The 12313-nt window shown below is 37.4% G+C and overlaps 1 protein-coding gene across 6 annotated transcripts in view; it reads right to left on the reverse strand.

Annotated features, from left to right (window-relative positions):
* The window catches only part of ppfia2 (PTPRF interacting protein alpha 2), a 960214-nt gene that overhangs the window by 262359 nt on the left and 685542 nt on the right, over positions 1 to 12313 (reverse strand). For all 6 annotated transcript variants that reach the window (XM_051919721.1, XM_051919713.1, XM_051919703.1 and 3 more), the window contains exon 5: positions 3384 to 3548. In XM_051919721.1, coding sequence (XP_051775681.1) covers positions 3384 to 3548 — 165 coding nt within the window. The remainder of the gene's footprint in view (positions 1 to 3383; positions 3549 to 12313) is intronic.

Raw genomic sequence — 12313 nt, forward strand, 5'->3', positions numbered from 1 at the left:
CTGATCTTCTGCCTTTGTCCCTGCCTTCTTGCAAAATGTCTCCAGTTGTGTCAGTTTTGTGAGATATGGCCGGCCGTTCATCCCGGCCAATACCCCCAGGCCGCCAGGTGGTGCCCCCCAGGCCGCCAGGTGGTGCCCTCCCTACAGCATGGAGATGCCTGAATGCCAGCAGGGAATTATGGACATTGGAGTTTTCCTTTACAACCCTGCTGGATACCATGGGGGCCGCTAGAAGGCACTGCAGGTAGGAGCAGTGACTATTTTCCCTACACCCAGGAAGTACGTCCCAGTCACATGGACAGAAGGAATGACGTGCTTCCGGTATGAAAAAGAAGAGTTTTGATCTGACCCGGAAGTACTAAGAAGTCACATGGACTGAAGGTTCAGAAGCACTTCCGGGTCACGGACTATAAAGGACTCCCAGATGGACGAGCTGAGCTGGGAGGCAGGGTGGCTAAGCGTCTGGGAGTGGAGGACTGGTTATGATGTATTGATTAGTGTTATTTGCATGAGTATTAGGAAGTGGAGGGTGCTTTGTGCACATTATTATTATTAATAAAGTCATTTTGGACTTTTATCTGGTGTCTGACGTCTGGTCTGAGGGTTCAAGGGAGCGAGAGCGTCCTAATCTGTCACAGTTTATATGAGGAAGAGTATTGTGCACCAAATTTCAAGTTTCACTATGGTTATGATGAAGCTGAAATTAGTGTCTGTTTGGCCCACTCAAGGACAGCTAACGTCTTCATCATAAAGTACTGCAGTGTGATTTGAATCATTGCCTTACTCGAACACAAACGTCTTCAGTTTAGTTTTTTGAGCAGATGAGAGCAAGTTTTACCAAGTATTTCTTTTTGTTATGTCATATTCATCTGTTCTTCAATCATGGCAAGAGTGCCAGTCCCTGCTGCTGAAATGAACCCTAATAACATGACGCTATCATCCACATACACTACAGTGGAAAAAGAAATGGGGATAAAATGCAAACTCATACTCTGGCATTGTCAAGTAACACTACTGTACATTGTGTCGCTGTGCCACCCTTATGTTTATCTATCTCAGATATCTTATTTACACATTAGCAACAGACCAGGAGATGTGTTTTAACAAAGAAACTAAAACAAAAAAGGTTATGAAGAGATTGTGATTTGCTATAAAAGAGGGCTTGACAGTTATTGTGGTCGAACACTAAATGCAAAGTCTAATTTACTAGAGTACTATTATTCAATCATAGCAAAAACCCTAAGACAAAGTTGAGACAGGAAAGCTATGAATTTTAAACAAGCATATAAGAATCCAAATCACTAAAATTGCATCTGTTCCCATTTAAAATATGTAACCTCAAACAAAGGGCTACTGGCGCTGCCCTGGAATTTATAAGCAAGTCCTGAAGATGTGAATCAAGGATTCTCTTCGAAGACAGACTTTAGACCAGACAAAATCTTTTAGGAGCCTAATATACAACTACAGAGATAATAAAATGGTGGTGTGTCACCTTTAAAATTTAAATTCAGGCAAGTAAATACAATTAAAACAAACACGTGAAAATAAAGATTGAAAATTCAGTTTGTATAATATTCATTTCATGAACTAAAAAAAAAAATAATGCAAAAAAAAAAAAAACTGGCCAATGGGCTGAGATGGATTTTCCACTTCTTAACAACAACTAATGACTTCTGTAATTCACTCACAGTTAGTGATCTTGCAGTTGTAGTGGTTGTCCTGTTATTAAGCTTGAAGAGACAGACAGAAATTACTAGTAGTTTTGTATTTATCCACTTCTGTACAATGGACTGAACTGAGCTCTTAGGGACATTCCATGTTATAGATATGGTTCTGTGCCCTTTCACAAACATATGTGCTTTTCCATTTAAAATTACAAGAGGCTTTTCAATGCTCATATGTCTTCATTGTATACCATTGTTTGGAAAGTGTCTTATAAAACCATGGAAGCTATAGGGGAGGGGAGTGGACCTGTCATTATGGATTTATTTACAGCAAATGGTCAGATAGATAGATAGATAGATAGATAGATAGATAGATAGATAGATAGATAGATAGATAGATAGATAGATAGATAGATAGATAGATAGATAGATAGATAGATAGATAGATAGATAGATTATCCCCAGAGGGACATTTGGCTATGTAAAACCACATTTCTCATGTTGGAGGGGCCCATAAAAATGTGACTTGTTGAACTAATATACTAGACAGTAACGGCGCACTGCACGATAACGTGCATTGAATACACTTGACTTGAGCATTCATAGTTTTCATTCTCTTTCTCTGTACATTTAGCATTCATTTGCTCAGACGTTGATGCGCTTGGTGCTTCCTGAGCAGCTCTTCTTTTCTCCACCCTAGCAGCCCGCTTCTTCGCTTCTTTCGTCGGCATCTTTTCGTGTTAAAACTGATTAAGTCAGTGTTTGTGTTGCAATTACTTAGTACATTTTCTTTAATATTTCACTTAGGCTGGCACTAAAATCTTCAATCTGCCTCAACAAAAATTTAAGATATGAAGAGGTAGGGGAAGTGACAGGAAAGGTGGTAGGGATCAGAATGGCGCCTGTACGCATGTGTTGCATGGCCGCCCTGTTGGCCACTGCTGAGAGTTGATTCTACAATAAAATAAAATACAAATAAAAAGAGGAATAACCTTGGAGGTCAATCATCACCCCGAAAGCGGACAGTAGAGGTCACGTAGTATATGTGTACCAAACTTCAGGTCAATAGGTCAAACGGTTTGCGAGCTACAGGTGATTTAAAATCCTGGACAGACAAACGGACAGCCGCGGTAACGTATTATATATAAAGATTTGAGCAAATTAAAAGATGATACAAACTTTTTAAAATGTCATTTCTTCTTTCTGAGATTCTGAGACTTTTCACCAAATGTGAACCTTTTTGGATTTTTAGATTGCAGAGAGAAAATTCTTTATTCATTGCTTTTCAAATTTAAAATGAAACACAACAAAATGTGAGAAAAGTGCTAGAGAGCAAAAATGTGCTTTCAAGACTGAAAGTTCAACAATATTTCAGTCACACACTTAATGTAAGGTATGGGTAATAACTGCATTGAATCTTTATTTTTCATTGACCAAAAAATACCCAAATTTAGAATAACAAATGTACCAAACCTGCATATCTTTGGGATAGAAGAGTGAAATCCATGCAGATAAACTGTAAAAAGAAAATGCAAACTCCATAAGGGTGCAGGTCAGGATCTTAACCCTGGACTCTGTAGCTGTGAGACAGAATTGGTAACACGTGTTCCACCATTTACCAAAGATGGACAACAAACACGGTGTCCCTGATAATAATATTTTTCAAATTCCCACTACAATGCTGAGGTGAAAACATTCCAATTGACTTTCTCTTCGTACCTTCTCATCAAGGGCCTTGTGATGTTCAAACAATGACTTGAGCGCTTTGAGGACCTCAACTTCACTGGAAACCCCTGAGGGAGACTGTGCTTGTCGTTTCACAACTGTCATTCTCAGGGATCGCTCGTGTCTTGAAACGAGGCACTCCAAGTGTTCTAGTAGCAGCTGTTGACAGAAGAGAAAGCATTGACATCAGAAGGTGTAGTAAAAAATGTAAAACTGTCAGAAAATTCAGAGGAGACTGAAACATATTAGGTATTTTTTGAAATGTTGATTTTGGAAGTGGTTTAAAAAATAATATGACTGTACTTGAAAGCTGCAAATAAACAGATTAATACTGTGAGTACAGCATACTTATTTTCAAAAACTGAGCTTTGAAATTGATGTTTTTTTGTTTGATTCCTGGGTAAGGCTGTCTTATGTTATCAAACAGAATGAATGTACTGTGCTACTGTACCTACATAATAATACACTAATATCTGTGTGTGTGTGTCTGGTCCCATAGAACAATGTGATCAGTTAGTTTGGCCCAAGACAATAAACACTGGGCAAGGAAAGACATTAGAACATCATTGAGCGTCACCTTCAAACACAGGAAATATTCATAAGAATATAAACAATGCTTTCACAGTTGGTAATAGAAGCCCTTCAACCATTGGTGGTAATCAAAAAGCAGACAGTAGGTGAATAAGGTGCCTTAAAATGACAGAGTCTAAGGAGCAGGCTTTATGGGAGCACAATCAAGAGAGGAAACGCTGGGCAAGAGGGGTTGAACACACAAGGATACCGAAGAAAGGACCAACGATGAAGGTACACATAAGACAGGACATACAGTATACATTTTTTAAAGTTTATTCTATTTCAAGTCTTTGATAGGTAATGTAGCTAGTATACAATAAAAAATATTTTTCTTTCAGGGGAGTATTAGGTATTGACAAGTAAAAGTGAAAACACAATTAAATGCATTAATTATTAAACAGCATGGTGATGGAAGCCCAGAGTAGAGTGCTTACAGAGATGTTCAAATGCAACAGAAAAGAAAACAGCTTTATATTCATACTGCACTTGCAAACAAGGCATACATATCTGGTTACTATATATAAACAGTAATACAGGGATTCATAAACTTTTACTGAATGATTTAGCAAATTGAAAAGGAGAAGATTAAAACAAGTCAACCAAGTTTCTGGGAAATCCTCACTCCTTTACAACAAGCAGAGGTGTCGTGTGGATGGCATGGTCACCCTCTCTCACTTTGTACAGTATCAAGCTTTAACTGTAATACGGGTGATGTACTGTAGATGCCCCATCTCATCTATACAAAACAGAATTTTCCTGGTCAAAGAAGCAGAGCCATGTCACAACAAGAAATCAAGAAGAAAAAGAGAATGAGAAAGGTGCTAAGGTCTAACCTGCTTTAAAGAATCATAATTAACAAATGCAGATGCAATGTGAATAGACTAACCAGCAGCTCTAATAAGACTAAACCAGCAAAACTGTGCAATTATTATCTTTCAGTTGGATTTGAAGGAAAAAACAAATTGGGCATGTAAATCATTTCAACGTTTGTGGAGCCTTCTATATCAGTCTTATTTATCTTTGGGATTTTTTGAAAATTGACCTCTTCAGATTGTAATATATACTCTGGAATTAAGACACTCCATTGGATCAGGCTGATAACTCTAAACTGGCCTGTGTGGGTATGTGTGACTATGTATAGTCATAATGAAGATCTGTGATAAGATAAGTGCTCAAACAAGCTACAGCTGAAATCTTCATTTGATATGAACTTTGAATCTTTATTGATCTGAACTTTGCACTCTTTGAGAATCTCCAAAAACAAGTTTGTTTATCATCCTGAGGTAAATAAGATTTGCATGGGTGGCAGAAAAAGGAAATGGCCATGATTTTGTCTGCATTGAATTAGGCAAGATAAAAGACCTCTCTGGACCAAATGTAAGCAGCTAATTGCCGAGACATAAAGAACATATCCTTAAGTAAATACATATTTTGTTATTGCCACTATTGATCTAACTGTATGTTAATATTCTACTGTATTGCAATAGCAAATACAGTTTCTTTGGTTCAGACAAGGCATAGTGTTAAGAGCACCTTTTTGAGGATGCTTTCCATAGATTCACAGGGTTGAGAAGGGACCCCTTTAATAGGAAGATGACGCAAGTATTGAATTGTGCTCAAGTCTGAAGATAGGTATTTGGACTGCTAATGCCAAGCTAGCAAGTCTCACTTTTCTTAAATGTTAAATTGTACACATGGGGCAATATAAAGCAGCTATATAAAGCTTTCACATTAATACATACACACACACACACACACACCAAAGTGCCATAGGTAAACAAAAAAAAAAACAAACAAACAGGTGAACTTATATGATAATACAGACTGCAGTCCCACCATGACAACCCAACCCTGCTGTGTAGTCTTTTCCATTCGGATAGACTCCAGTTATCATTAACTGTCTACTGGATAAAGCAGATTTAGAATAAATGGATGAACGAGTGAATGTTTTGTGTGGCATGTGAAAACCAAAATTACAAATAGGTGAACTTCCATAACAATCCAGACTGGAGTCCCACTGTGATGTCCCAAGCCTGCTGTGTGGACTTTTTCTTTGGAATAGGCTCCACTAGATACTGGATAAAGCAGATTTAGAATAAATGAATGATAGGGTGAATGTTTTGCTTGGATATGGAAACATGCTGGGACAGTTAAATGTATAAAGTATTTATTTTGAATAAATTATTACAAGAACAAGAAAATACGAACACATAACTCCAGTTCTTAAATCCTTTCACTGGCTCCCGGTTAAGTTTAGGGCAGATTTCAAAATCCTCCTTTTAACATATAATGCACTAAATGGCCAAGGTCCGGCTTACTTGTCTGAACTTATCATGACTTACAAATCAGAGCGCACATTAAGATCTCAAGATGCCAATCTGCTTATGATTCCAAGGATTAATAAAATAACGATGGGAGGTTGAGTTTTTAGTTACAGGGCCCCTAAACTGTGGAATGGTCTGCCTGCTACTATAAGGGATGCCCCTTCGGTCTCAGCTTTTAAATCCCAGCTGAAGACTCACTACTTCAGTTTAGCATATCCTGACTAGAGCTGCTGATTGACTGTACAGACTGCATCTCTGTTGTTAGTCATTAGCACTAAAACATAAGTAACATGATAGTTAAAATTGGATACTAACCCTCACCTTTTCTGTTTCTCTTCTCAGTACTAAATGTGGAACTTGGTGCCACGGCCCACCTGTCAAGTTGTTTTGCCTGCCTAAGGTAAAGTTATCCCTGATGGAGGATCGCAAGAATCGTGGGAAGGAGGGGTCCTTTCATCGGATTGGCTGGCCCAGCGCTATTTCAGCCATGGAATAGGGGAGGCAGCTTGATGGATGAGGTCTCCAGGACTCTAAAGATATCCAAATCTTATTATGTGATATAATCTACTGTTAAATTCTGCTCTGTACTTCTAAAATTTTTATACTGTATTGAGAATTTGTTCTGTTCTGTGTATTGTATTATATTGTATTGTATTGACCCCCTTCTTTTGACACCCACTGCATGCCCAACCTACCTGGAAAGGGGTCTCTCTTTGAACTGCCTTTCCCAAGGTTTCTTCCATTTTTCCCTACAAGGTTTTTTTTGGGAGTTTTTCCTTGTCTTCTTAGAGAGTCAAGGCTGGGGGGCTGTCAAGAGGCAGGGCCTGTTAAAGCCCATTGCGGCACTTCTTGTGTGATTTTGGGCTATACAAAAATAAATTGTATTTAATTGCTCACCATTATTCTTTGTGCTAGAACAATTTATTCCTACATTTATTGGGTATCATCTTATAATAAAAAACAGGCTTGTATAGTGGACAAACTCCCAGAAAAAATCCTTTAAGTTCACACCACAAGTGTTTGCCATATATACCCATACCAACAGTAGATATTGGGCATTGAGGTTATTGATGACTAGCTTCCAACACAAACCTAATGACTGTTTGTGTGATGTTTTGACACTATTCTGTGCTTATGAGAGTATTCTTCTGAATACCCTGGTTTTACTTTCCCATTCAAAAGATGTGCAAGTTTGACTGATTGGTCATGAAACCTGTACCAGTTTGAGAGAACATAGGTAGGTACTTAAGCATAAAATGCAATAAACTGGCACCCCAACCAAGGCTAGCTCCTACCAAGATAGACTCCATTTCCCTAAACAGATGAAACTGATGAATGAAGTACTGTAGACCTCACCCTATTATAAACACAGTTTTATTATTTGTGCAAGTATAAACAGAGAATAGCCTACAAAATTTATTAATGAGTATTCTTTTACTGGCTGTGTTTGTCATTTAAAGTGTTCTGGCTTGAAATTTTTTTTTTGGCACAGGGGAGCAAACCTTGTTAGATAGTACTATGCTAAAAATGGAAATGACACTGCAAGTGTTGTTATTTATACTTTTAAACAGCCTGCAGCCTTTTTAGTTTTGTTCAGTATGTATAGAACAGAACTGATAATGCAAGACACTTGTAAATGTGACACAGTGAAAACCTCATAAAAGAGAAGGAAAACATTCATTGTCAATAGTTGTAGAAAACAATTTTTTAATACAATTTCTATTGAATAAACAAATCTTAAGCTGTTCAGAAAATAATTATTAGACTATTTAATGTCATATAATTTTTGGAAGTGCTTCAAAGTCTTTGGTATACACACCAGTCGTCTGAACCCACTTCCTTTCTTGGCCTCTGACTGTCAAGTTAAATATTTATGTGACAGTATGAATCCTTAATTTTTGAATCCAAATTCACTGGGGACAGTTGTGTAGTAACTAAAGCACTGGACTGTAATGCCCAAGCTTCAGCCTCCATCAATGACCAATTTTGTCACCCTGAACAACATACTGTACTTACTTCAACTGTTCATATTCTAGCTCAAAAGCAATATACATAAAAACACTTTAAAAAAATGACCATTTCTGATGTTTGTTGCTAATGAAAGGTTTTTATTTTCATTATAAATAACATTAAAAAAATCTAAACAAAAAAATGGAAAGTGAAATGGTAATTTTACCATGTTTATGATTTTACTGTAAGAAATAAGGGTAACAGCCCCATCAAATGTTGTGCATTGGTATCTGAGAGGTACAGGGAGGCCATGAAAATTGCAGTGCCAGCTGTTGCCAAATCAAACCTTTCAGCTTGGAGAGTACAGCAAGGCTACACAGCCGCACTACTCATAAGTGCTCTTTACTGGTTCAGGTGAAAAAAATGCTCAAATACCATTAGACCCTGACCATGCATAAACACCCACATCAATTTGAACAAACAGATAGATAGAAAGCAGCTGCATTGCTAAATATAAATACTGCCTGTGTAATATAAATTCCTTTTAAAATAACTACTGAGATCTGGCCAGTTTATAATGGAGGATGGCAAAATAAAAATTTCACCGAAAAGCATTCTTTGAGAATATAGACCTCAGGGGAGCCAGGGCTTTTAATGAGGTAAAAACTGTGTGTTCAGGCAATGCTTGTGCTTGACCAGTCTTGTCATCCTTGTCACCCTGGCTACAAGCCGTGAATACTGACCAGAAGAATGATATAATAGTTTAATAATTTCTATGAATGGAATGAGATGCATACAGTCTGGAGCTCAGCAATCCAGACATTAGTTTCTATATCAACAGGAACCAGTTAAGATGATGTGAACATCTGGGAAGACAGCACTGAGTGCATGGATGTATTATGTATGACTGATGGCATGAAGATAATTATGTATCCTCCAGCAACAGCTTACATGGGAAAAGAGAGCCTAGTGTACTTTGCTTCAGTTGCTGCCATATTGTTTCTCACCAGGGGGAATGGTTTCCAATGGAAATGATGATTAACCAAATTAATTCATGTCCAGCCCAAGATGCTTAGCAGCCAAATAACAACTGGTATATCAAAGTTGGGAGTCTATTACAATATATCATCTAGTGTTGTTGCTCATTTGGTGCAAAATGGAACCATCTGCTCAAGCATATGAAAATTATTGTGGTGTTACGATCCTGAAATAAATCACTGTGACTTTACATTAAGCATATATGACCAAAAACAAGGTCTGGGGCATGTCTTAAACACAAAACAACAACTCAATGTGACTGTAAGAATCCATTCCTTCTTTGGTTTTAATTAAGGTCACCTCAATAAATTCCAAAGGCCATTACAGACAGTAATTTATGGCACAATCTATGATTGTCTCTTTAAGTATGAAACAGTGAACGTTGTAATGTTCCCTGTTACAGATCTACTGATCCCTGGGACATCTTTAAATGGTCACAATTGTTGCAGATGTCCTATGAGCAGATAGTGCCAAAGTCTTTTCTGAAACAATATCAGTAATAAAGTGAATCAGTAAAACAGCTACCATGCATTGGTTTCACAGCATTTTTAATTTCCATAGTATTACTGCTACACGACCAGCATTGTCTCCAATTAGCCATTTGATGGCAACTCTTACCAACAGGTCAAGTGAAGTTTCAAATTGTACGTATGACTTATTTTCACTCCTAAACACTGGAGCAAAACCACAAGTAACAGAATTCCAAAATACCTAAGAGCAAACCATCACACACAGGCTATTCATGCCTATAGCCACTTCTCAGATTTTCAGAAGAGCCCTCACTAGTTGGACTGAGGCAAGACTAACTGCATTGCTTTGGGTAGTGGGCTGCCACAGGGCCCTCAGCTGATTTACTAGCCTGAGCATGGGAAGTGTGGAGTTTGTACATTCTCATCTTGTTCAGGTGGCTTTCTGCTTGGATATCCCAGTTTCCTTAAATATCCAAAAGGTTCACATTTTTGCTTTCCCTCAGTCAGACTGGTCTTAGTGATTGGATGAAATGACACCCAGATATGAATAATTTCCTACAATGTGCTCAATGCTGCTGTATTAGGTCCCAGCACCAACAGACCTGTTTTGGATTAAATCGGTTATAAAATTGATGAATATTTTATCTGGTTTTGATAGCTTAGTCATTTGTTCTTTAACACTATGCATCTTTACCAAGCATGCACTCTCTGCTTACATTTGCAGATCCTTATTCCTACAGAGCAGTGGTTGTCAAGTTCAGTTCTGAAGGATCACCAACATTGCATTCCAACCAATTTCTTCTTTTAATTGGACTACTACAGGGGACCAGGTAGGAAAAGTGTTGTCATTTCTACATGGTGTGACCAAGATTCATGCAAATACCCTTATAATAAAGTCTGCAATGTGTACTTTAATCACATCTGAATTGTCTGATTTGTAATTTTAAACTGTGGAGCAGTGTGTCAGATCAATGAACAATGTTTCTTTATCGCAAACATTAAGGGGGTTAGTAAATGTTAATTAAGCAAGATGTTACTTCCCAGTTTGTGTTTTTTTCAGAAATTACAAACTGGCAACTTCATTAACTGAATGAAGCACAAGATGCAAAAAAATTCTGTTCACATCTTTGGTGTTTTTTTTTTTTTAATTTTTGGGTTACTTAGGACATTATTTACTAAAGAGCACACGAATAAGTAACAATAAAATCACTGCCCCTTAGCAGTGAATGTTAATTGCACTGGAGTCTGCTCTGCTTAATGTTAATTGGCAGCATTCAGATATGAAAAAGAGAGCAATGTCCACAGAAAAAGTAAATTAAAAAGAAAACAACAAGCATCAAAATTTATGGCAAAAAATAAACATTACTTAAATTTATATGAATGCAAATCTAACACTAATGCCCTTTCCTGAATGCAAAATAGGATAAATTAAAGGACATCAAATTCAATAATGAGATCAATTAAGATCAAATATGTCTTGCTCAGTGTGAAACCAGTTGGAACAAAAATCTTCAGCCACGGGGTGCCACCAGGATTGAACTTCAGCGCGTCTGCTATGGAGCACTGGAGGAAGCTGAAGCCATTGTAAGTAGGACTGTGTCTAAGACAGGCATCAACTTTATTTCTACTAGTATGCATAGAAATTGTTTCTAGAAGCTGAACTTTTTACTTAAGCTGACAGACCTTAGGTCTACAATATATCTAATTATAAAATGAAATCTTAACTCTTACAGGAATGTTATTGCATATTACCCCAAACATTCTACTCTGATTTACTACTGTAGACAAGCAAGCAGCATATTCTTTTGTTCAAAATTAGGATTTAACATATTCCCAGAGTAAAGATGCAAGACCATGATACTTCCTGTTAATAAAAAAAAACCAAAAAAACTAAAGGACCTTGTGAATATATAAAGATATATATATATAAATATATAAAGATGATTCTGCCACATTGTGATGACATTTTTTAACAAAGGGCATGGAGCTCAGACGATGACTAAGAACCTACTGCATTATATAATCACCTGTCATCTTCTACTGTCTTCCAATAGTGCTAGAGGGTCTATAACTATGTGACCCATGCCTCAGATTCAGGTAAACAAAAAACAAGATGTTTTTATTAATCTCTCCACATCACATCACCTGCTAACAGATTTTTTTATGGCATCAAATGGTTGCACTTCACAGTCTGATCCTTGGGCAGAGTGCCTCATCAGAGTTTGCATGTATCCCTTATATGCATGTGATTTTCCACCTATGTTTCTTACTTCCTACCAATACTGAAGGATAAACAGTTGGGCTGACTCTTGAACCCAAACTGCCTTGGCTTCTGCATGGGTAGGCTCTGAACTAGACTCACTCTGCAAGAGCCTGTATTGGAAGAAGTGGGTTAAAAAATGGCTGATTTATTGCATATTTCTTTCTAAAACTGTCCCACTCACCAACCTTAATCAGTACATTCTAATATTTATGTAATGTATATTATATAGTAGCTGCAGTAGTATTGCCATGTGTGCAGTAGATTATTTACACGTCCAACCAAAATGAAACACTTTGCCACACTCAG

Source organism: Erpetoichthys calabaricus, chromosome 1 (assembly GCF_900747795.2).
Source record: "Erpetoichthys calabaricus chromosome 1, fErpCal1.3, whole genome shotgun sequence".
Classification (NCBI taxonomy): domain Eukaryota; kingdom Metazoa; phylum Chordata; class Cladistia; order Polypteriformes; family Polypteridae; genus Erpetoichthys; species Erpetoichthys calabaricus.